This window comes from Callorhinchus milii, unplaced genomic scaffold (genome assembly GCF_018977255.1).
Source record: "Callorhinchus milii isolate IMCB2004 unplaced genomic scaffold, IMCB_Cmil_1.0 Scaffold2, whole genome shotgun sequence".
Lineage (NCBI taxonomy): Eukaryota > Metazoa > Chordata > Chondrichthyes > Chimaeriformes > Callorhinchidae > Callorhinchus > Callorhinchus milii.
This window is the reverse complement of record NW_024704743.1, coordinates 89987807-90015173: the sequence shown is the minus strand read 5'-3', so window position 1 is coordinate 90015173 and position 27367 is coordinate 89987807. Positions and strand designations below refer to the sequence as shown.

Here is a 27367-nt window from a genome sequence, read left to right as displayed (position 1 = left end):
GCTAGAGGTTTAGAATTTGAAAGCAGGCAAGTGCGTTGTGACTGAATTGGTGAAAACATTGGTGAGACCACACTTGAAACATTGCTTGCTGTTTTGCATGCCTCTTAATAGGAAGGATATATTGGCTTTGGAGAGAATGCAGCTTAAGCACAAGAACATGACACCAGGAATTACACAGTGGTAGCGGATCACACAATAGTAGTAAATTAGTGAAAGAAAGGATAAATTGGTGTATTCTCTGATACTAATGGGTAATTTAGACCAGATGTTTAGGATTTTGATGGAGCTCAATAAAATAAACAATGAGAAACTTTTTTCCCTGGTGGATCCATGGGTTAGGACTCAGATGAGAGAAAAACATTTTCAGAGAGAGGAATAAGAAAATCGAATGTACTGCCCCAAAAGGAAAGCCAAAATATTGCTTCAGGGATTTAAAAGTGAGATGGTTGAAATTTCAAGAATATAAACATTAAGGGATGTAGTGGGAAATGGGGAGATAAGATCGGGAAAAGTTGAAATAATTAAACTACGGAATAGTCTATGGAGAGCGGTCTTGATGAACTGAATAGCCTTCCCCTATTCCTAATTTGACTAATTTCTGTATGATCATATGTGAAGATCGCGACTTTGTGTGTGTGTGTATATATATATACTATATATATATTAGTCTAGGCTGACACTCTGATACAGTGCTGGGGGATTGCTGCAATGTCAGAGATTCCGTCCTTCTGTTGAAACATTAAGATGAATTAAAGTCTCCTGCTCAACAATCCTTTAAATAAAATTGGTTATTAACTCCATAGCTGTCCGTAGGGCATTGCTGTGTGTAAATTGCCTGCTGCATTGTCCCTTTAAATAAAATGCGATATTCCAGTAGTTACATGGTACATTGGTGGGCAGTGACAATTTCACTGCTGACTAGTAGCTCATTACACTGCTGTTTGTTCCCTGTAACCTAACACTTGTCCTCTCAGTGGCACATTTCATTGTTGCCATGGCAGCACAGTGCTGAGCTGTTGTGATACTTTGGCCAAAGGTCTGGCATGACGAACATCACGTAAAGCCTTTTATTTCATATTGTGTATTGATCTCCTTGGAGTTTGCTTATTTTAGTGCACACTGATTCTATGGACTATGCAGTGAAAAAAAGACATGATTAATATGGCATAGTTTCTGTCCTTGTCAGTGGCTCAGTCAATGAGATCCCCCCCACTCCACCTCAACCCCTTCAACTTTGTTGGAACCAGGCCAGTCTAACACCACCACTGATTCCCAGGATTGTTCTTCAATAATCCTGAACAAAGTAGAGTAATTCTAGTCCTCTCCTGCATGATACAATAACACTGCAAATGTAGGAGAGGACTAGAACTACGGTATTTTGTTCAGGATTTCAGTGGAAGGTTTAGAAGAGCTCATTATTTTACTGATCTCCAAAGGAGCAAACTTCCCTTATAATCAAGTCCTTCCAGCAAATGAGATAAAGAGGCACAAAGGACTAAGGCTTTATGGAGTGTACTGGCACCATTTACATTCTTATAGAAGATTTTCTGCAGCATTTCCAAACCATCTGCATTTTTTGTTGAAACCCAAACACAGTTTTAATGTCAATCCATCAGAGAGTGACATTAATACTGACTACCCTTCTGAAACGTTCATGGTACCTTATACATATTGTGTAGCCCCATATGCAATTGTCTCCGAGAGACTTCCTTGTACAAAGAACACTATATAAATGCAAGTTGTTGTTGCTACCAGCTACTGCTGCTGCTGATCTTTGTATGAATATACGTATCAGGAGAGTAACCAGAACTGGCAATTATGCCCTGCTCAAGTACCTATGTTAAGGAATGGCTGATACACTGCAGATTGTCTCTACCAAGATCCAGAGGCAAAACATTTGAGTGGAGTTTGTACCACCAGTAATGCTCACCACATTGCAAAACTCGACAACTGAATCAGGATTAGTCTTTCAATACATTGTTCACGCTTTTTATAAACCCAGACAGATAAACCCGTCAATATTCAGTGACCTGGCAGTGATGCTCCTCATACAGATCAAGCTAAAGAGCACTTTATCCATCACAAAACTTATTCTTACAGTGTCCATCATACTGAGAATTTAAATGATGCAAATAGCTTCGGAAATATAAATTGTAGGAAACGGAAGCTGAATGTGTCTGGATGACTTCAGTAACACTATTATTGTTCTCGTTTATCTCCATTTCTCTCCATAACTCCATTTCTTTCGCTCTTTGTTTTCTCCTCCAATTTTCTCCTGTCTTGATAGTGCTTGTATCCATTATCTTTTTACAGGGCGAAACCTCAGGCAAGTTTCTTTACTCCACACACATACCTCTGTTTAGCTAGCAGTAAGTAGAAACCTGCTTGTTAGTCAATTGGCAGATCATTTTCTGGGGGTAAAAATCCCTTCACAAAAAAAATGTGGTCACTCAATCCACGACTGTTTATAGCACACTGCTATGTGTAATTGGCTGCTGCGTTTCGCCCACAAAATACACAGTCACTACACTTTATAGAATATCCTGTGAAGTGTTTTGAGACGTCTCGAAGACATGATAAGGTGCTATATCAAATGCAAGGAATAGTATTACCATGTTATGGTTCCACAGGTGAGGAGGCACCTTACCACTGTAGTCACTATTAATGTGTAAGGCTCAAAACTAAGGAACGCAGTTGTGCCCGAGGATATTTTACTATTCGAAAAGAGAACAAAGAATCTTACAGTGTCCTGGCCAACACTCTTCAAGTCAAATTGGTTATTCATTTCATAGATCTTTGTAGCGTGTTTTGTTGTGTACAAATAGCTGCTGAGTTTGCGTACAAATGCACAGTCACTACACTTGACAGCAGTTACTCATGAAACATTTTGAGACGTTTGATATTTTCTGCCTAATCTGTTTCCTCAGTCATTTAACAGACCTAGATCTTGTCCTTGAGCATGTTTTTGTATTTATCTTAATAAACAGTAGGTCAATTACATTCCACAACATTTCAAAAAGCACTTTATATGAAACTAGCTGTACCCGTTGCAGCTTTGCTTGCAACCAAAGGATCCAATATGGAATGTGGATTGACACACAGACAGACACACAGACAGACATTTCATCTTTATCTATACTCATCTGGGAGGACTCCTGTGGGAGGACTCATTTTGGCCGTGCTGTTCTTTGAGTCGGCAACTCATTTTGGCGCACTGTTGCAGTCCTTTCAGCATTGAAGTGCAGCCGTGCTGTTCTTTGTCCTTCAGTTTCGTTTAATGGGCCTTCTCTCTTTCAATCCTTGAAAGGTTTGAATTTTGCTTAAGCATGTTTATAATGATCAATATAAATATATATTTATAATCAATGGGACATTCCTCACAATGTGAAAGGCGCTTTAAAAATGTAATTTTGTTGTGCTTTGTGATAAAGGTCTCCGTGCATAAGAAGTGCTGCTGATTGCCTGAAAAATACAATAAAAATCTAAAAAATTTTAAATCAGAAAAAATAAAAATCCATTTTCACCGACCCTATTTAAAATCCATAAAATTTAAGCATTTTCATTGTATTTAATCCCAAAAATTCTGTGTGTGTTTCCAACACTTCATCATTGTATTTGTCATCATTTGTTCACGAATATTCTGCCAGATTGAAAGCTCAGCTGTTTTTCTCTACCTATGGAAAATTGGCAAGGAGAACAGGCCAAATCCTCATTTCTGCTCGACTGCAAAAGTGAGGAATAGTTAGTCACTGGTGACTTGTATAGACCCCGTGTCAATCTTCAGGTCTCACTGTCCTCAATCATGTTGAATGCACATTCTGCAATCATTACCTTATATTCTGGCAAAGATTATAAAATAACTGATACCAAGAAAGAAAACAAGCATACTCATTGGTCTCTTCACTAAATTTTACATCAATACATTTGTATTGAATACCAAAATGTTCACCTGAAGAACCATGGCAAACTACCAATATATTTATACAGCACCTTTCACGTTGGGAGGAGGTCTCAAAGTGCTTAACAACAACAAAATTACATTTGTATAGTGTCCTTCACTTTGAGAGGTGCTGGGACCTGCTGGTTGAGCACCTGAGTGGGGTTGGAGGTCAAAGGGTCAGGGAGGGGAAAGATGACCAAAAGTGCAGCCAAAAAAATAACCTTGAGATGGACCTTGAAAAAGTTGAGGAAAAGAGTGGACTCCAAGATGGAGTTTCAGATAACGGGGGCAGAATGGCCGACAACTCGCCGTCCGATAGTGGAGTGGATAAGGTGAGGGACATGAAGCAGGCTGGTATTTACTAAACAAAGGGAGCAACCGAGTTAGTTGAGCTAAAGGAGGTTGCAGAGGGAGGATGGGGCAAAACAGTGAAAGGATTTGAAGGTGAGAACGCGGATCTTGCTTGGGGATGCAGAGCCAATGGAACTGAGTGAAGGTGAGGGTGATAAGCTCACGGACTAAGACGCAGGAGAGGATATGAGCAGCAGAGTTCTGGATAGTCTGCAGTTTTTATAGGGTAGAGTTGGGGAATCTGGCAAGCAGAGCGCTAGTGCAGTCAAGCCTCAATGGGGTTCGTAACTCTGTCTGTCCAGGGCCTTGGAACGTCCTCCCAACATGAAAGGCGCTATACAAATGTAATAATCCAGTTGACGTGGCCTGCTGAGTGGGGGGAGCGAACAGGTTGATGTAGCATTAGCAGGTCACAGAGGTCAGAAGGAAGTCTGTGGAGGGCTTTGAAAGTGTGGTCGAGGATTTTGAACTCTATCCTTTGATGAATGGGGAGCCAGTGGAGCTGGGTGAGGGTGGGGGTGATAGGGTCATGGAGCCTTGTGCGGGAGAGGACATGAGCTGCAGAGTTCTGGATGATCTGCAGCTTGTGTAGGGAAGAGTTTGGAAGGCCGACAAGCAGGGAGTTGGTGTAGTCGAGCCTAGATGTGATGAACACGTGAACGAGGGTTTCAGCAGCTTGAGGGAAGAGGCAGTAATAATAATAATAATAATTATAATAAAAATAAGCTGGGAAACAGGGCGATATTGTGAAGATAGGGGAAGGCAGATTGGGTCATGGCATGAATGTGGGGTCCAAAGGACAATATTGAGGGTCAAACAAGATGCCAAGGTTCCTGGATGGTGCTGCTGTTAACGCCTGAGGTGTGAAGGTGCTGATGAGAGCAAATTAGGAGGGCCTCGGTCTTCTTGATATTCAACTGGAGAAACTTAGCTCTCATCCAGGACTTGATGTCTGACAGACATTCTGGTCCTGGAGTCGAGGGTGGAGGCAAAGACACAGAGTTGGGTGTCATCTATATACGTATATCCTAATGTGATTCGCATCAACTTTCTCCAGTTGAATGTCAACAAGACCGAGGCCCTCCTGATTGGCTCACGTCAGCGCCTCCACACCTCAGAAACAATCTTGCAACTCAACCAGGCTGATACCTTAATTAAAGGCCACCGTCTGTGGATTAAAATACTATATGTTCAAGGCCATAATACTGTTGCTAGCTTCTCAGGGAAAATACTGTTTTGGGCGGTGTCCCTTCTTTACCCTAATTCTACTGCAGAAATGTGACTGGAGCAGATGAACATACAGTACAAATATTGGTATAAAGTCTCTGTTGTTCAATTTCTTGTGTATAATTCATGGTTATAATTTACGTTACTACCTTCTCACTACTTCTTCACAGATCGTGCTGGCTTTCATCTTCTGCATATTGCAACCGTTGCCACGGTAATACATTGCGGTTCCAAGGCATTCTGCACTCTCCATTCTATTTTCTCCCCCACCACATGCGCACACGCACTGTCAGGTCTTTTCATTATCACCATTCATAAATCTTTTCCCTACCAATAGTTTTCAAGCATTGACACCATTGTAGCCTTGACAGGCGCTCATTCACAATACATATCATTCATTTATCAATTTTTCAATAACACTGTTAACGTATCTTGACAGGCATCTTGCTTTCTCATATCTCTAGTTCTATGTCTCTTTTCCCCAGTGTTTTACCCAGAATTGTATCGAGCTCTCTCTGGACTTTTCCTAACTTTGCATATCTAACAGAGGTTTCTAACCTTTCATGTTTTATTATGGCTTGACGTAAGACAAAGGGTCAAATTTCATATTGAATTGTCTTCCATTGTCAAAGGAGATTAATTTGCTTCAGTTAGGATGAAGTGTGTGGTAATTTATGTTACCTGTGGAGTCCTGTAATTTAGTAGTTAGACCACTCACCTCGAAAGTGAGAGGACATGGGTTCGATTCCCGGGCAGAGCGAAACGTTGGTCAAGTTTCCACACCCCTCTGTTTAGCTATTAGTAAGTAGGAACCTGGTTGTTAGTTGCTTCGTGGATCGCTTTTCTGATAGTAATTACCCTTCAAAAAAATAATTTGGTCACTCAATCCACGACTGTTTATGAGACACTGCTGTGCGCAATTGGCTGCCACATTTTGCCCACAAAATATAGTCAACTCACTCTACAGTATATTCTGTGAAACTCCTTGAGACATCTCGAAGACATGATAAAGTGCTATATCAAATGCAAGTTTTATTATTATTATGTTAAACATCCCAAGGCACAACCCAAAAAGAAAAGCAATTTCTTCCAGTGTCCTGGAAAGCTGTCCCCAGGTAAAATTGATCATTAATTTCATGGCTGTATATTGCAAATTAGCTACTGCTTTTGCCTTCACACTACATTTACTACATTTGACAGTAAATCCTGTGAAGCACTTTGAGATAACCTGCCAACATGAAAGATGCTATATACCAAATGCAAAAGTTATTGACAGTAATGAAGTTAACCTGACTTCCACAAGATCGGTTCAGATGAAGAATGCCGCGCAGACAGTTTCATCTCACCCATCCTGAATACCCTTCCTCCTGTCCTCCAATCATACCATCAGCTGTTTTTAAATGGGTCCCAGTCCTGGGCTCAACCAGCATTCCTGGTAACCTGTTCCAGTTGTTAGTCACTCTCTGGGCAAAGAAATACATCTTGGTATCTATCTTGAAACTGACCTTTGCAACCCTAAACCTATTTTCTACCGTCTCAGTGCACTCAAAAGTATTGTTGTGGGTTTACTTTCTCAAGCCCATTAAAAATGTTGTCCCCTCTGGGGTCATAAGGTACCCTGGGAGACAGCTCTTTTCAAGACTGATAAGCTGTATCGTATCCAATTATTGCTCATACCTCAGCCTTCCAACACTGGGATCATCTTTGTTACTTTCCTCTGTACCACCTCTATGGCTTGGACAGCATCCTTATGTCATAGTGACCAGAAAGACATGCAGTACACCTGAGCCTGACCAGAGTACTGTTCAGGATTAATTCACTTGATTTCATCTGCAGTGACACAATGTGAAAGAGCTTTCCGACCCTTCTGTTTGGAGAGTGCGCAAGGAAGTGAAACGGGAGGAATCCATATATTTTCTCATTATAAATTATTTGGTACCAGATTTGCAAGCAGGATATGTTCATTGCCAGGCAGTGAGTATAATAACAGTAACATTAGTACAATGAAAATTAATACTGTCATGCAACTGTTTGTTGATTGCTATTTTGCATTGGGCTGGTACAAACACTGTAGCATAGCTGCAATTGACGTACAGGGTTAGAGAAGCAGTGTAAGGCCACCATGGAGCCATAGTTTAAATGTAGCGAGGAAGGAAGCTGCAGCTCTATGATGAATTGATGGGTGGTACATAGCTGAGGTGTTGGTACACCATGCATGTCACAGTATATCACTGCAATACAAAACTCCCTGTTTAAGTGGACGTTAAAGATCCATGGCACAATTTGAAAAGAAAAGGGAGCTTCTCCTTGTGTCCTGGCCAACAATCCCCCAAATAAAATTGGTCATTCACTTAATGGCTGTTTGTGGGACATGCCTGTGCGTAAAATTCGCTTCCACATTTCATCCACAAAATACACAGTAGTCACTTCACAGCATAATCTGTGAATGCTTAGAGACATCTTGACGACGTGATAAGATGTTATATTAAATGCCAGTATTATTATTTAAGCAGGATTCATTCTCCCTGTAACCTGGCCAACAAACCACAAAACAAAATTGTTGAATCACTTAATGACTGACTGTGGGACATTGCTCTACACAAACTAGCTGTTGAGTTTGTCCACAAAATACAAACACTGCCCCTTACAGTATATCCTGTGAAATGATTTGAGACACCCTTCTGACATAAATGATGTCCTACAAATGCAATTATTATTTAGTATTCATAATTATGCAGCCACTTTCTATTTAGTATTTATTTAATGTAAAATAGAACACAATAAATAGAGCCTTTCATCGTTTGTTTTGTGAGGGCTTTTTACACTCTTGCACATGTAGATATATTTACATGGAATCTTTGAAATGTAAATTGGTATGGAGGATGTTGGCATAAGTGGACAGTAGTGTTGGGTGTCATAAGATTGAAGATATCTGAGGTGGGAGTAGCTTGGTAAGGTTGATCTACCGGTGCTACCTGGAGTCATTGCATCAGGCAGTATTCAGATATTTGTCTAGGCTCTCCCACACCAGGCTCCGCGACCCTATCAGCCCCATCCTCGCCTGACTCCACTGGCTTCCCATCACACAGAGGATACAGTTCAAGATCCTGGTCCTCACCTTCAAAGCCTTCCATGGCCTCGCTCCCCCCGACCTCTGCGACCTTCTAACCCACTACCAACCTGCCCCCTCCCCCCGCTCAGCGGGCTCCGGCCTGCTTCACGTCCCCCTCCTCGTCATCCCACCATTGGCATTGGCCTTCTGCCACTCTGCCCCCACCCTCTGGAACTCCATCCTGCAGTCCCTCCGCCTCCCTCCCTCCATTACCTCCTTCAAGACCCATCTCAAGACCGTCCTCTTCAACCGTGCCTTCAAAATAAGGTCACCCTCCGTCCCCCACTGCCCTTCACCCTCCCCGATCCTGACCCCCAGCTCGGGTCTGAAACACTGATTGTCCAGTGCCTTGGGATGTCCTCCAGACGTGAAAGGCGCTATACAAATGTAATTGTGTTGTTGTTTCTAATATCACGGCATTTTCTGACATTTTGCTACTCTCTCGCCTTCCAAACTGGTAAGAGGCAATGCTCTTTCTGGACTTCAGCCTCTTGGGAAGTGGAATGTGTCTATGCAGTAGGTGTCTTGGATCATATACCTGTTTTTGTGTCTCCCTTTTACTGAAAGCTATTGAATGAGAAAGAAGATCTCAATTAAATTGAAAGAGAAAGCCTCTTCCATAGTTTTGATTGTTTAAATAGGAACAAAATGGCACAATATCGGTTTTGGTGCTATAACATCACGCACAGTTTGTCAGCGACTCGGTTCTCTGGGGTGTGCTTTAGTGACTCATCTTGTGAGCATTAGGCCTGCTGTTTCTGATGTGATTGACACGTGCAGAGAGGAAGAAAAGCATTGCTGAGCCATATGTATTGTTGCCATGGGCACAGTTGCAATCTCTCATTTAAAGACTTGCTCCCGGTACTCCATCCATCTCAGCCTTGAAATTTGTAAAATGAAATCTATAGTTCTCCTGCAAACAATTAAAGTGCTTGACTGTGAACAGTGGCTGTGTGTTGAGATAGCTCTGTGGTTCTGATCTGATTTACACAGTTGTCAGTAGGTTTTGTCATTATTGTTTCTGAAGCACGCCATAATACAGAGTCTGAATCTATAATTCCATTGAGAGGGATTATTGCAATTAAACATGTGTTGTGAATAATAAGGTGGCGTAATTATTCAAAATTATTTCCTTTTGGCCCCTCTACACACTGATGACATAAATGTCTTATTCAAGGAACTAAACAATGGTTTGAATCTAAAATTCTTAAATCTATTACTGTCTGAGAAATACAGTAGCTCATATAAAAATGTCAGAAAATTGTAAGATTTAACCCACACAAAATGTGTCATATGCTTATTTAATCTGCATTCTCTGAATGGAGTATGCATTCTTAAAACATTTTTTTAAAATTGGGGTTGGACAAAAGGAACAGATATTATGGTTTGAAAATCTACATATTTTAACAACTTATTTTCTTCTTTCATTGAGACTCTTTGTTTTTATGTGGTCATACTCCCACAGAAACCCAGTGTGTACTCTGGACCCAAGCCTTGGCTCTCTGGGAATTAGGGGTATGCACTCTGTTGCAGACAAATGGGTAATTCAATGCACACGGTCAGAGCCTGTTATAATGCTGTGCTTTGGATCTCTAAAATTGTATCTTGCATTATAACAGTCGATGTTATAGTGCGGCCTCTGGTCAACACTTCTGTGATGTCTGGTCACCTATGACATTGTCACTCATAGCACAGTAGGCAGCAATAGCTCTTGTGAGCCTTTCCAGCATTTGCTGGATCCCTGCTTACACTGGAAATCCTCTACACTTGCACTTCATATGCAGGCAACAGGACACATCAACTGTATGTTGATGTGTCCTGTTGCCCTAGACTCTGGAACTCTATCCCCCAGTGCCTTCGCCTTGCCTCCTCCCTTTCCTCCTTCAAGGCCGGTCTCAAGACCTTTCTCTTTGACCGTGCCTTCAGCTCCCCTCTCGACTCTCTACCCCCTCCTCGCTCCCTCCCTTCCCTACCCTCACCCTGAACATTTCCCCCTTGCTCGGGTCCTGACCCAACTGTACAGTGCCTTGGGACGTCCTCCTGACGTGAAAGGCGCTCTATAAATGGAATCTTGTTGTTGTTGTATGTGAAAATCTTAGTAGTTTGACTCTTCAGTGTGGTGATGGGTTTCCAATGCCTAGACATCCGGCTGACTGACCAAAACAAAAATTGGTCAGCAAAGAGATCCAGTATCTAGGTTCATTGCTCCCACATCTGTTTCCCAGTAACTGCTCTGTAAGTACCCAAGGGCAATGTGAAAACATGGTCAGTGAATGCTCCAGTCAGGATATTGACAGGCCTGACTGAGGTTCAGATCTTGTAAGTGTGGGAATGCAGACCCATATTGCATTATCAGTGTTCAGTTTGGAAAAAAACTTTTAAAAATACAGTTGTTTCATTGAGCAAGACATGCTGACCCCAATTCAGTCTGTCATTACTTCAGCAATATGTTGCAAATGTGCATCACTTTATATTGAGATACCAATCCCAGGGATTGGATTGATATTTAATGATATATATTAATTCCTGGGAGGGATGGAGCTGGTTTGCTGTTTGATTTGACAATGCAAAGAGAAATCTCCATCCATTTGATACATGGGGTGGATGGATATTAATAGATAGCTACTGATATACATTTTATAAATGAGGGCTGTTGTCCTCAATCCAAGGAAACCAAGACAGAACCTCAGTGATTATTGTAGATCCAGTTTTTATATTGGAATTGGGCCACAGTGCTTCAAATCAATTGTTTAAAGTTAATCAAAAGGGAAGGGTAGACCTGGTTGATTTATGTTTGTAAAAGATAACCTTCACTGGCATTAATTGACTCTTACTGTGGCACCTCATCCAAAATCACCCGCTTATCCAGATTAATTAGCTGCACATCTCAATGTTGTTTATGGGATGTTGCTAGTGTAGGTAAGCTGCTGTGTTTGGCTGTATAACATTCACTTTAATTCTGATTATTGGTATTTTGTAAAGCACTTTGAGATGTTTACATTGTGTGACAGTGGCTGTACAAAAACAAGATATTATTGAATTTAGTTCTGTTGGTTTAGTATATATTAGGAATTAGTTTCAGTCTTGTCAGTTTTATTAACTGAGTGGATGATGCATTTGTGTTTTTTTCCTTTGAGGTGATGAATATCTTTATATTTTTCTGTTGAAAGCTTGACCTGACCTTGTAGATGTAATGCTGCAGACTTATGAATCCAGCTGGAATGGTAACATCAGAGATTGTAGCTTGTGGTTTCAGTACAGACAACCACCATTCAATGAGACAAGTGTCCCCTTATTGGTGGCACTGTTAGTAATTGTTTTCAGTTTGTAGATCCAGAGGAGAAAACTAAGTGTAATATTAAATTAGAGCCACTTTACTCCAAATAGATTGTTAAAAAGTCACACAACAAATATAAAGAAAATCTGATTTTGCGGAATCTATTGCCATTTTATTGCCATTAGTTGAACTTCAGTCTGAAGTGAAAGTAAAAGAGGAAAGTTTTCAGGAATGATCTAAAAAAGGGGAAGGTGGGGGCCAGGCAGAGGGATTGAGGGAGAGTTCCAAAGTTTCAGGGAATAGTGGCTGAAAGCAAGTCTGCCGATGGTGCAAGGGACAAGCAGGAGGTCGGAACGAGCCGAGCAGAGGTGGTGGGTAACGGAGTAGGGAGTAAGTAGGTCGGAGAGATCGGTAGGTGTAAGGGCGTGAAGGGATTTGTAGACGAGTGTGAGGACCTTTAAGTTTATGTATTCTGTGGTAGGGAGCCAGTGGAAACTGTCGAAGACTGGTGTGTTTGGGGTATGGAGGTTAGAGCAGGTGAGTATATGAGCAGAGGGAGTTTTGAATTAGTTGAATTTTATGAATAGTTGAGCTGGGGAGACTGGGCATTGGAATAATCAATGCGGGAGGTGATGAAAGTATGGACAAGGATCTCGGCTGCATTGAGTGTAAGATACATTCGGAGTCGGGCAATGGTTTGGAGGTGGAGGAAAGTGGTCCTGGTCAGGGACCAGATGTGGGATCAGAAGGATTGGTTCAGCATCTATTGGCAATTATTTCAGGGAAGCTATTACAAGAGAGAAGCAGTAATGTCACTCTTGTCAGTTTTATTTTGATAAACAAATGCATTTGTTTTGTTTCCTTGATAAATAGCTTTGAATTTTTAAAAAAATATTTTGAAAGCTTGACCTGTACTCTCAGCTGTCAACTCTGGAGATTTATGAATCCAGCTGAAAGGGCAATATTCAATAGATGTACAAAATATGATTACTTTCCTTTATTATTCTTATTGTTAGCATTATCTGAACTTTCCTCAATTTTCACTGACAATTAAGCATTAATGAAAATTATAATAATTCTGTAGTGGACTAAATCTGTTCCTAGGAATATGGTACAGTATAGTACAGTGGTAGTGTTGCATGCTGGAAAATAAATAACACCATTTACTTATCACCATACGGTTAACATCACAATGTCACAACACTGTGACTTATAAAGACGTTGAAATAAACTGAGGAAATATTAAGGATTTAAGAGTAAAAAACTAAGGAATAAAAGCCCCCTTATTCAGTAGGAATTCAGTCACTCCGCCTCGCCCCCTCCTTATTCTCCTTCAAGTCCCGCCTCAAAACCCTGCTCTTCGACCATGCCATCGGCCAAGCCCCCCTTCCCTCCCCTGACCCCAGCTCGGGTCTGAAATAATGTACACTGTCCAGCGCCTTGAGACGTCCTCCCGACGTGAAAGGCGCTGTACAAATGCAATCTTGTTGTTGTTGTTTCAAGGAGACAAACAGTCCTTTTTGCATTATAGTAAACTACCAGTTTCAGGTAGCATACGCATTCAGTAATAGTTATAAAATTGACTGAATCTATTGTCTCTTGGGGTTGCATACTACAGTTTTCATAAATCATTCCATTCGTTAATTATCCCCAGTGATTTCAACCCCCATGCTCACATTAATTTAATATTGTAATAACATAAAAAGTACAATTATTTAAATCCTGTATGTTACTCTGGTTCAATTGGTACCATTCTTGCTTCTGACTGGTTGTGGGTTCAAGCCCCATAATGAGGCTCATGTAGTTTAGGCTGACACTCATTGCATGGCCAAAGTTGCCGTCATTCTAATCGGCTGCTAAAATAAGGTCTCGTCTGCCTATTCAGGTGGACGTTAAAGATCTTGTGGCACCATTTAAAAAACAAAGGAAGGTTGAGTTCTGACGAAGGGTCGTGGACCCGAAACGTTGACTCACTTTCCTTTCTCCATAGATGCTGCCTGACCTGCTGCGTGGTCCCAGCGACTTCTGCTTTTGTAAAGATTATTACGATTATTAAAATTGTTAACACTGAAATGCACAGCACGACAATTGTAGTACAGAAATTGATGGTATTCATAAAGAATTCTGTTTGTTTATTAAGGAATGGTTTATTAAATGGCATGATTGAAATGGTCACCTATCCTGTTTTTGGACTGAACGCCTGCCCTGTGTGTGCAGGAGAACAGTTCTATCCAAAGACTCTCCAGATTCTAAATCTGTTTTGCGGCCTGAATTTATTGATTTCCTGAAATTGTTCCCATCGCGGAAGCTCTACTCCCATGGCTGGGAATAATTGTCTGTCCAGCTCCAGGCTTGTTTAAACAAAAAACGGAGCCTTTTTTTNGTCTGAAGAGCCTGAGGATGAAACCATCCACAATCCGGGACAGGGAGGAGTGGGGCTCAGTTTTGAATCTGTTGTTAAAGGGGCAGGTTTTAAATTTAATCAAATTTGATGCCTTTGTTGATTAAGGAACAGATATAATTAAACTGAATGTAATTAAGGAGTTCTGTATACCCGCCACCCACATGTGTTATCCGTCAAGTGATTAAGGACAATGACTACTATATCTCATATAACAATCGCTTTGTTACTTTAAGAGCAAACTAGCATTCTTCACGAGACTAAAATAAAGGCAACACTATACAGGTAGTCAACCTGAAAAGGAAATGTATATTATTGGTTTCGGTGAAGACCTTGATTTCCATTATTCCTGGTATTTTTATCCTCCACAAGATAGTTAGGTAATTATAGGTTACATTATAGAATCACAGAATCCTACAACGCAGAAGGAGGCCATTTCGCCCATCGTGTCTGTGGTGGCTTTTTGAAAGAGCTATCCAATTAGTCCCACTCCCCCACTCTTTCCCTATAGCCTTGCATTTCTTTTCTTTTCAAATATATATACAATTTCCTTTTGAAAGTTATTGACTCTGCTTCCACCAGCCTTTCAGGCAGTATATTCCAGATTGTTGCTGTTATATACTCCCACATTTCCTATACAGCAATTTGTTTCACTTTAATAGTGAATGTAGTTGGATCTAAAATGTGATATTCACAATCGGGCAGGGTCCAACAATGGGGCAGGTGAGCAAAGCAACTGCCATTTCCCACCAATATTTCATTCACAAGCTTTGTTTGGACTTTACCAGCTTATCATATGCAAATTTTGCCTCCCTTCCGCCCCCCAAAAAAATTCACAATGAGGGATTTGCAAGCTGGAAGTTGCAATTAATGCAACTCCATCTGCTTTGCATATTTTGGACCCCAGTATTTGTCCGATGAGCTGAGAGCATTCAGTAAACGCTCATTAATTTATTGGCCAGGATTATGGAAGATTTTATCTTAATTAACTGCCGACAGATTGCTGGTATTTGGCAACCGATTCATAAATGCAGCCCTAGCTTTAGGGCTTGAAGCTTGGATATTAACACTTTTAGACAGACATTTGCACAGAAGCTAGAACAAGTTGTGGTTTTACTGCAGTATTGCTGGTTACTTCTCTGAAATCCCTCAAGGCCAGAGTGGATAAGGATTAAATGAGATCAGTGTAGTAAAGAAAAGTGTAATATGCATAGATTTTATCTGAACAGTTTCATAGAGAATTCAGTATTATCGTACCCCTGCAATTAGCTTTGTCATGAGGACTTGTTCCAGACCGTCGCTTTCGACTTCTTAGAGCAAATTTCTGCTGATACACATGAGGAAGATCTGCCCTTTGTAACCACATGTCAGGAATCTCACGTGTACTGCCGAGTGCAAGGCTTACTGCAGTTATTTCAGTCTCTGCAGGTGAGAAATATTAATGAAGACAATGCTTCACTTTGACATTTTTTTCATTAGTCCCAATGCAAAGGATCAGAAAGTTTCTTTCGCACATTAGTAAACTCCAAAAACAAGTTTGATAATTTGGCAATATAATCTACATTCTGTACAAGTATAAATTCTCTCCTCTAAAATAAGCAATCTAGCTCTTAAAAAATGTTTCATGCGTCTTGGGCTTTTCCCATTGAAAGTTCACGCTGTCAATAATGTAACATTTATGGCCTAAACAAAAAAATGTTTTCTCCATTCGAACTCCATTAACAATGCCCTTACATTTTCACCTCATTGAACTTGCATCATAACAGAGCATGTGTGAGTGTAATCCTTCCCGGATCAGTGGGCTCTTGCAAACCCTTGTAAGCTATTAACACTGGATCTGTTCTCAAATATTTCAAGAATAACAGTAGCAAACCAACATTTATTTTAAAGAAGAACTATTTTTATTGGTAATATTTAAATCTACAAGTGGGAATATTTAGCTGTTTAACATGTCATTATCAAGCATGATTTAATGACAAAGCGATACATTTTAAATTTTTCATGTATCTCCTTAATGCTAACATACAAACGTTTTCATATAAAATCTACTGCTGCATGTGTTCAAAAGTTGGCTATCTCATCCTATGTTAGGAACATTGGCCACTTTATTCAGTAGTTTCTATAGTTCATTACTAGTGTAGAGACTTGTGAAACTGTGTTATCCTTGCTTTAGAATACCTTGTAGCTGAATCACTTTGACCCTGCAATTTCCCAGACCCTCTGGCTGAAACCTGTCCTTTTGTATCTTCCTCTTTCCTTTTTACCCCGTACTTCTGCCCATGCTATTTATCTGTACCAACGCCTCACAGTGTCTTTACATCCAAACTGCAAAGCAGACAGATGGGGCCCTCAGGAAAGAATATGACGAAAAGCACCAGCGTGAGCGGAGACATGTGCAGCTTGGAGAAAAATGATGGCAGCCAGTCCGACACGGCAGTGGGTACAGTTGTCACGGGTAGCAAGAAGCGTCGATCGAGCATTGGAGCCAAGATGGTGGCTATCGTCGGCCTGTCAAGACGCAGTCGTAGCACTTCTCAGCTCAGCCAAACAGGTAGGTCTCACCTTTTCATTCTATTTGTTACAGTAATTCTTGAAGATACCTATTGCTATTGAATGACCATTTGATGAGTTGCTTATCCAATGATGTAAAAACCTAGGCACTTTGCTATTCATTTCTCATTCTCTTTTCATTCAAAATGTGTACAGCTATGCATCCCAATTAATGAAAGTAGCTGCAAAATGCTTTGAAGGAAACCAATCGTTTGATCTTGAAGAAACAGATGTTTTCTATCCTAATTTAATTTGTTTCCATTTGCAGTCATTCGTAAAGCTGAATTATTATTTGTTGTGAATGTGTTGATTTGTGTTGTACGACATGAACAAAAGAAAAGCTGGAAAGAAAATATCTTCACTTTCTTTTCTCTACAAAGATTCATAGGAGCCAGTTCATATAACTTGCAACAGTTTGCCGATAGCTGGCTGGAACAAGGAATTGACATTGTGGGCTACAAAACCATTATTTCTTTACAGATGATTCCATTAGGAATTAAGTTTTCAAAGCAACAGCAAATTTTAATACGGCATTATTTAAAAGCAGCTGCAGATTTCCTGGAGTTAATAACGTTCTCTAATAACAGTCATTTTGGATTCATAGTGTAGAAGAGGAAGATGAAAGTAACTGATTTTTTTTGCTTTTAACTGCATTGTCAATCAGAGCATATTGAACTTGAAGAGTTGAAGATTATTTTTCAAAAGGCACAGAAAACTATTGTGAGAACAGGTCGTCCTCAAACACGAGTGGCAGAATACTCATTATTGGTTCTTCAAACTGTAACATATACAGCAAAAGCAATGGAATGCACATATTTGCTTAGCAAGATAATTTAGGTAGTGAAACATTGGCAATGGAATGATTTTTACTTGAATGTGATTGATAATAGTGAAGAGTGCAAATTATTTTTCTGTTTTGGGATTGAATGTGGTTTCATGGTTAGTTTTGAAAATAATTGGGGAGCATTGGGGGAGGAGAATCTCTCATTCAGTGCCCAAATCTCTGTTGAGTTATCCAGGTTTTATGTTTCCTTTTCTTCATATAAGGCCAGATCTGTACGTCAAACAGGAGGCAAACAAACAATGCACAGGTGTTTTATTGTTCACTGCCACCTATCAAGAGCACCACAGGACAAATAAATAACATGTAGCACCTTTCTAAATCATCAGTGCATGAAATTCTAAAGCCTATCTTACTTGAAGCAAGTGTTGTGAATGTTTTGTGATTTCAGTGTCTGTTCACTGAAAATTTACTGCTGAAATTGGCCCAACATAGCCCATAGATTTCACATTTCCTAAAAGGTACAACCTTTCTGATCTCAGATGACATTTATTAGAGTCTAATTCTTACCAGGATTCCTCAGTAAGAGCCGTTGAGTTGCAGATGCTGACTGCTTCGAGTAACTGGAACTGCCAACTACAATTCACAGGAACTCCTCTCCATAGCAGGAACTCTTCTCCATAGCAGTCTGCAACCAGAGTTCCAATGGGTCAGGATGACGTACTTCCAGTTATTGAAAGTTATTGACAATTTGTGATTCAAAGTCATTGAGGAATCCTAATCAGAATTCAATATTTAGAGTGAAAGGTGTTTTTTCCTTTCTCCACCTCCCACCCCAGGAAATAAGTAAACTTAAAAAAAGGGGGAACTGGTCAGTTAAGTGTAAGCCATTCTTTGGTTGTTTCTCTTGTTCCTTCATTATTAAAATGCATCAATAGGTTTTATGGTAAAAGGACTGACATCCATTTGATAAGCATATCCATTTGTTATGGATATAATCTAGGAAATTTCAGTCAGTGGTAAGCTTTGCACAAATGCATTGAAACTTCTGACAGTCTGCTTGCAATATACCTTAGCAGATGTTTTATATATATGTGCCTGTGTGACTAGAGTTAGACAGTCTTTCTTCCCTTGCTTATTAAATGCTTATTTAAAGGTGTTAAAATAATTTCTGGAAAACATTCCATCTTCTATTATGACTTTTGGCACTCTATGGAGTGAAGAATTTAAGCATTGAAAGGAGAAAAAAGCCTCTGTGCTTACAAATATAAGTGGGTTATTTGCTAGTCCCTTGCATTTATTAGCAAAGTAACATCTGTTGTGCTTGTGGGGGTAAAATGCAAACACAGGCTGTGTGGATAAGAAATGTTAGCACTGGATTGGGGTATGTTATTTTACAAATTGTAAATTTACTGTAGACTTTTCCTGATTGTCTGAAATTCATATTTGAAAATGCATCACAGAATCCTGAGAGGAATCAGTGAGTGGCGCCAAGTACATTACAGTATAGTACTAAGCTAGGTACACACCTTGTTTCTGTGAATTCCTCCTTTAACTAACCAAATACACAATGAAATACATTTGTTAATGGGGATTTACTCTCAGGCAAAAGTAAATCACATGCCCATATTTATAGCCAATAAGCTCTTACCGTAGTGATCAAAAAAAACATAGGATGGAATGAAGTCACACCAAGCACAACAACAAAATGACATTTGTATAAGGGTACTGAGCAGATAGTGCTGGGAGTAGAGCATTGCGCTAATGTGCTAGTAACATCGGGAACAGTATATGTTGATACGTTTAGCTTCAACAGATCATAAAGCAAGTTTCCCTGAAAAAAATGCACATGATGGGAAAACAAAGTAGTGCACAAAAAGAAAGTTTTGGTTATTTCTAGAATTTGCACATAATTTCAAGAGAAAATTCAAACTATTACTAGACTTATTAATGTCTTGCCCCAGTGTGTAAGATGAAAAGTTTTCTCTGATAATGCTATTTTCACTGGAAAGGCAGGCAGTGAATCGGAGCCCCAGTTATAAGATAAATAATCCTTGCATTTGATATAGCGCTTTTCACGTCTTCAAGACGTCTCAAAGCGCTTCACAGACTATGCTGTAAAGTGAATTGACTGTATATTTGTGGGCAAAATGCGGCAGCCAATTGCGCACAGCAGTGTACCACAAACAGTCGTGGATTGAAAATGACCAATTTATTATTGTTTTGTTTTGGAGGGATTATTATTAGGCGTGTGGAGTAAGGAAACTTACCCAAGGTTTCGCCCTGCTGGGAATTGAACCTAGGTGTCTCGCTTGCAAGGCGAGTGCTCTAACCACTGAGCTACAGGACTCCATAAGATAGTCACAAGAGGAGTAAAAGGAGAGCTTAGGAAAAAATTTTCACTCAGGAAGTTGTTAGGATGTGGAATGCCCTGCCGACTAAGGTGGAAGAGGCAGAGTTCATTGTGGGTTTCAAGAGGATAGTAAACAGGTATATGAAAGCTAGAGGTATGAAGAAGGATAGGGCTAAGACAGAGCAATGGGACTGAATAAACACCTTGCTCTGAAAGCCAGTGCAGACTCAATAGGCTGAATGACCTCCTTCTACACTATAAATTTCTATGATTATGTAATACCAATGCTCCTTCATATTGAATTCCTGTCCAGATCGGATTTATCATGTTAGGTAATAGGTCTACTGTGGGGAGAGGGGAGTTAAGAAGGTGAATCTGACAGCATCGCTCTTGTACCGAAAAAGAAGCCATGGCTGAGTCCTGGGAACAGATGGTCTATCGGGATAATGTCAGGAAGAATGGTGCTGGGAATAAAGAAACTGAATGAGTGAAGAGAAGATGACCCACCCAAAAAAAAAAAATGAGAGAAAATAAAATTATTGCAGAAAGCCTTTGGGCTGAGGATCACAATTTTGAACTGGAACTGGTTTGTTGACACAAACTTGTGGGTTTAATAATAATATTCTTGCATTTAATATAGCACCTTATCATGTCATTCAGACGTCTCAAAGCACTTCACGGATATAGTGTAAAATGGATTGACTGCGTAATGTGTGAGCAAAATGCGGCAGCCAGTTTCACATATCAATGTCCCACAAACAACCAGGCAGTGAATGACCAATAAACAGTTGGCAATTGCTCCCATTCAGAGGTCAACCAAAAAATTAGAATGTGGCAATATCACATTGCTGACTGTCTACGAATTTTCCTTTAAAAAGGAGAAAGATCAGATTTCATGAAAATGTGTGGGACTAGGCTTTGTATCATTGTACCTTGTTGTTGACATCTGTTAACGCGCTTGTACTGAAGAATAATTTTGTTGGATGCTGTTACTGATTGTTGGCAACAACTGGAGCTCGACAGCAGCTCAAATGAAAATTGGAAGCAGCAATTTCCATTCTGTTGTCTGAAATTTAGTCTCTTCAATTTGCTTGTTGGATTCTCGATGCTCATTTGAGACCGGATTGCTCCAACTCATCACCAAAGTAATTTAAGTGCTTATTTTAGTTGTGCTTCACAAAGTAGGGCAGTATATTTAAGGATACAATGTAAAATGGCTTTTTAATGAAAATGAAAGCTTAAGGTGCTTTTATTTCTGAACAAGTATGCAATAGAATAAAAGTGTCATCCTAATAATAATAAAATGTTATTCTGTGAAGCAGCACATGTTGTTCTGGTTCAGAACGTAATGCTTCTCTCATTACAAGTGTATGGAGCTCAGCGGTTAGAGCACTCGCTTTGCAAGTGAGAGACCTGGGTTCAATTCCCGGCCGGGAAACCTTGGGGAAGTTTCCTTACTCCACACACAGCCCTGACAATAATCCTCCAAAACAAACAATAATAAATTGGTCATTTTTAACCCACGATTGTTTGTGGGACATTGCTCTGAACAATTGGCTGCCGCGTTCCCCCACAAATATACAGTCAGTACACTTTACAGTCTATTCTGTGAAGCACTTTGGGACGTCGAGAAGATGTGAAAAGCACTATATCAAATGCAAGCATTATTATTATTATTTTAACAACAGGTTGATCAGCAACTGAAAGAGACAGATAGGCTATCATTTCAGTGTGATTCATCTTCGATATGGGGTTACAGCCAAATTGTTTCACCTTTCCTTCTCTTTTAGATGCTGAGTAACTTATGGTGCCTTTGCTACATCTTCTGTTTTGAATTCAGATTCCCAGCATTTACGATTTTTCTTCAATCTCACACCTCAGCAACTAAATTCTATCAAGAGCTATGGGGTCTTGAGAAAAGCCTGATACACAATTGCTAGAAAAGAAAGACGTGTATCAAAAAAATAGCATTATATCAAATTGGAATCTCAAAGTGCTTCACAGGCAGTTACTGTTAAATGAGTACTGTTATTGTGGGCAAACGCAGCAGCAATTTACTCTTGTAAAATATCACAAGCAACCATTTTTTCTGAAGTAATGTTGGCTGGACAACTGGAGAAATTCTCTTCTCACGGAGTCCTGTAGCGTATTGGTTAGAGCACTCGCCTGCAATTGAGAAGACCTAGGTTATAATAATATAAAAATCCTGGCATTTGATATATCGCCTTATCACGTCTTCTAGACGTCTCAAAGTGCTTCAAAGAATATACTGTAAAATGAATGAATTGACTGTATATTTTGTAGGCGAAATGCGTCAGCCAAATGCACACAGCATTGTCCCACAAAGAGAATTGAGAGACCAAATTGATTTATTTATTCATTTTGGAAGGGATTATCAAGCCCAGTTCCTCTCACTTGCGAGGCGAGTGATATAACCACTGAGCTACAGGTTTGATTCCCGGACAAGGCAAAAACTTAGTATTTTGCAGGGCAAAATCAAATTCAAGAATTACTATTCTCTTTTCAAATTGGGTGTAGATCTTTAACATTTGAACAGGCATTTGAACACATCAGTTTAATGTTTCATCTAAAAGGCATCACTCTGACAATGCAGTACTTCCTTATTATTGCACTGGTGCCAACCTGAACAATGAGTTTAAGTCCTAACATGGAGCTTGAACCCACAACTTTCTGATTCAGATCAATTATCACTACATTTGAGTTTAAGCTGCCATTCTACAGAATGTAACTAATGTTTCCTTCAGTACTCATTTCTGTGAAACGCTTCAGAGAGTTCATCCTAGGTGAAAGGCTGAATGAAAGTCGTTGTTATTGTTTACGTCCTCCCTTAATTGCCTTTGGTGTTTATCCATGGTTTAAACAGAATTGTATTGGTTTAGTCAGACAAGGCCATTTGGTACTGGTTACATCATCTGACTTACATTGTAACATCCAGGATCTAGGTCACATCTTTGTTTATCATGTTACATCCTGCATTTCCGGGAGGTGAGACTTGTGCGCTGTCATGATTAAGTTGTTGGCTGGCTACCAGTACACCCAGTTTCTTGGCAGTTACATTGAAAATCTTCCTGTAACCTATCTCGCTTCCTTGTCTTTTCTGATTATTTGTGACACAGTAATTGTACAATTGCACGGTGCCATGGAATGTTGTACAGTTTCCTATTTCAATCCTAACATTGTCAAGAACACAACATTAATGATTTCAGCTATAGATTCATTTCCAATTCAAAAAATAACATGAAACGTATTCCACAATTGCTGCCAACACTTTTTTAATCGGGCAAGTTCCATTCTGTATGTCATTATCAAGAATCCCAATGCTCACAAAACTTAATATAATACTAATCATTATATTTGATACAACACATAAAATGTAGAAGAAGTCTCAAAACCATTTACAAGTAATTGTGGTTAATTATAGTGACATAGTATTTTGTAGGCAAACACCGCAGGTATTTTGCAAACAGCAAGATCCCACAAACAGCCATGATGTGAATGGCCAATTTAACTGAGGATCGTTGGCCAGGACATCGGAAAAAACTCCCTTCGCTTTTAGATTAGTGTCATGCAATCTTTAATATCCTAACCAAGCAGTTGGCTTTCATGTGACATTTGAAGGACAGCGATCTGATAATGCAGTGCTCTCCCAGTACTGCACTATCGTGACAGCCTGGACTATGAACTTGATGTGGAAATGAAACCCACAACCTCTGAGCCAGAGTGCTACTAACTCAGCCAAATGATGCTTTGTAACACATAAAACTACGAACAGAATACAATTTGTATCATCTTTTATGTTTGGAGGACATCTCAAAACGCTTTATACTGCTGCCTAAGCACTGTGAGGTGGGGAGCTGACGAGGGAACTAAGTGCATTAATGGATATGTTATTACAGTTATGAGCACATACTGACAGATTTACTAACTTTACCAATAAACTGTGGTCCCTTAAAGCAGTATTAACTCAGGGTTCTAGAGACCTATGTTCAGAGTCTACTGATACATTGTGAGTCAGCAACAACAACAACTTGCACTTATATGGCGCCCTCCATGCAGAGTAGCATCTTAGAGTCCTTCTTATGTGACTGATTAAAACAAATTACTCCAAAAGAATGTGCAGTCTCCAAAGGTCATTGGAGTGCACTGTAGTCATTGAATACATCGCTGTTTCTATTAATGTTTTTTTTCATTGGGAAAGGCTTTGAGAGATTAGTTTTTTTTAATAAGTTTTGTCTAATTTGAGAGGGATAAAGAATGGCTCTAGGAAGTCAATATGCAATTGAGCTTTAAACATTAAGTGAGGACAGCAGCAAGCCAGTCTTTTAAAAGTTACATTGGTGAGTTAAACAAATGCTTTGCACAAGAACTTGGATATCTGCCCAGTGTTGTGGTGTAACCCTTGTGGGTAAGGATATTTTGTGTATGAGTCTATATCATCATTGTCATTTAGCTTCCCAGAATTAACGGCCACAGGCTAGACCTCTTATTTATCGGAGTCCTGTAGCACATTAGTTAGAGCACTCGCCTCACAAGCAGGAGTACCTGGGTTTGATTCCCGGCAGAGCGAAACCTTAGGCAAGTTTCCTTACTCCAAATGCCTCTGTTTACCTAGCAGTAAGTAGGAACCCGGTTGTTAATCAATTGGTGAATCGCCTTTCCGTGGGTAATAATCCCTTCAAAAAAAACTAATAATCAAAATTTGCTCACTCAATCCAGCCCCTCACGCAGGATAGTGTCGCATACACTTAGTCAGTACAGTCAATTTACTTTACAGTATATTTTGTGAAGCTCTTTGATACGTCTCCACGACTTGATAAAGCGCTATATCAAATGCAAGGATTATTGTTATTAGATTGTATATAATTCTTGTTTATTTGGGCGAGTATCAGAATTTCAAAACATTGGATGGTGTATCCTGTTTGGGACCCCTTTCTCTGGGAAATCCAACTATAATGGGCCATTCACACAAGTGGATTCAAACCCTAATGGTACTGCCAATGTGAAATAAATTCCAGTGTTAAAAAGCTAAATTTCTCCATTGCACATGAATTTCAAACATCAGGAAGAAGATTCTGTTTTAAAAAAGAATTTCATTTTGAAAAAAAATACAGTATAATATTCTCCTTTATGAGTGAAGGATTAACTCGTCAATACTACTAACATTGACGAGTTGATGCCTTTCTGTTCCCTGTGATGCCTTGCTGTTCCCAGTGGAATACTATGGCTCAGTATATTCATCAGTGCATGATATGCTCAGCATCTGAGTTTGATATGTAAATAGTAAATATTCATTTACTGGGAGGAATAAGTATAACACGGTGAGCCCAGGGATTTTCTCCCCATTTTGTATAAATATTTTTCAAGCTGCTCCATTGTCCCATCATCAATGTATTAAGAAAACCACCCAAAAATTGCCGCTGTCGCTTCAACACTGAGAACACAGCCCAATCACTGATTTCTGAGCAAGATATTATCTTGATACTAAACAGGTTACAACGTACTTTAGTCCAATCTCCCTGTTTTGTGAGCAAGGATGGAGCTATAACCTTTCACACACACATCCCATGGCAGAACTTAAAAAGGGACCAGAAGAGATGCATATCCTCCTGGGCGGAGTGGGGGCAGGAAGGTAAACAGAGTCTCCTTGGAGCTGAACTGGCTCCAAGATGACATGTTTGGCAACAGAATGTCGGAATCGAGCGTCTGTGGCAGTCTTGGTGGTCTGGTTCCTGTGCCAGGCGGGTCTGCAGTATTCCAGGGCACTGCTTATGACAGCCCTGCCATCCTGACACTTCAGCAACACCTGGAAGGGTAAACAAGCTCCTGTTAACCCTGCAACCCAAAGCCCTAACTGGACAAGGAGCTGAAAAGGTTGCCAGATAACAATATCAATGGCAAGCTATGTGGTTTTAGCTGGTTAGACTCCAGCAGTGACTCAGCGCACACTCGGGGTCCCCAAGCCTTGGCTCTTGCCAACTTGTGCCTAATACTTTCCAGAATTAGGTAAGCAGTTTATATCCATCCAGGGAGAGAGTGTGCATTCCATTCCAACAATCTATCTCTGGGATTTCCATGTGTAGGTAGGATGCATGGAATTCTCAGTTTAGTTTGGATACTCTTAGGTGATGAGTTTCTGCATGTGTCAGACACCCGACTAACAAAAAAAGATGCATTTGATTCATGGCAATTTTTCTGCCACAAGTGAAGCATGTTTTAGAGCTGCTCAAATTGATTTTTGTCCTGCTGCATATTATTTGTTCTGTAATTTGCTTTCTTTATTAGGTAAAATCTCCAAATTAAAGTTAAAAGCTACTTTAAACATTAGGAAGTATATGCTTCATAATTGTAGGATGTAAATGTTAATGATATCTATTTTGAGTCTTAATAAGCATTAGATTTATTAGGTAATATACAGAATGTCAGCATAGCAAAGTGCAAAATGAATCTCCATTGCTCTGCCATGAACTCAATCATGACATTTACTGTCACAATTTTAGTTCTATGATTCAAATTAGTCAATGTGTGGACTTTGAAGTTATTTAAAGGTCTTTTGAAAAATGTAATTTATTTTCCTAATGTGGCAATATCGTAATAGAGGAGTGAAATAAGCGATTGATGTGCTCAGAAGGTATCTCTGAACATTGAATTGTGCTTTGTGTGGAGCAGTGGCAATCTCTAGCATGATTTACCAGAGAGAATATGATAGCATAAAACATCTTAATTACCAATGGACTCGATTTTAGATTTCTTTTGGAGGCAGTCATAGCCTTAATTCATTAATGATGAATTTTTCGCTGTACCTTGTAGTACAAATTCTGTGACTCACAAATCATGAAATGCATGACCAATTTTGGGGCTTTTGGAGGAATGTTGGCCAGGACATTGGGAGAAACTCTTTTCAAATAGTGCCATTGAAATCTTGAACATCTGCTTGAACAAAGATGGCACTTCTGAAAATGCAGTACAGACCCAACACTGGACTGGAGCGTCTGCCTGGACTGTGGTGGTTATAAGTTGCGACCATAACATTAACTACCAACTGGAGCCTAACAACTGTGACAGGCGGAGTAGTCGATGCAGCTGGACTACTTAAGCAGCTCCTCACATGGCACTTTATAATGCCACAGACATGCTCAGCTAACAACTGTCCAGTGTCCTTCACTTGGGTTTCTTAAAAATTAAGAAAATGAAGCAAAACTGTTGCTATTTTCTGATCACAAGATGGGGTTGGATAAAGAAGTCTCTTCAGCCATCCAATCTCATTCTTTTAGAACACCCATTCTACTATCGCCCCATCACACCATCAAGCTGCTTTTTAAATGAGTCCAGTGTCTTGGCCTGTACCACCTTTCCT

The 27367-nt window shown here is 39.9% G+C and overlaps 1 protein-coding gene across 4 annotated transcripts in view; it reads left to right on the top strand.

The window, feature by feature from the left end:
• rims2a (regulating synaptic membrane exocytosis 2a) overlaps positions 1-27367 on the top strand; it is a 390995-nt gene that overhangs the window by 285211 nt on the left and 78417 nt on the right. For all 4 annotated transcript variants that reach the window (XM_042332189.1, XM_042332190.1, XM_042332192.1 and 1 more), the window contains one exon: positions 16618-16859. In XM_042332189.1, coding sequence (XP_042188123.1) covers positions 16618-16859 — 242 coding nt within the window. The remainder of the gene's footprint in view (positions 1-16617; positions 16860-27367) is intronic.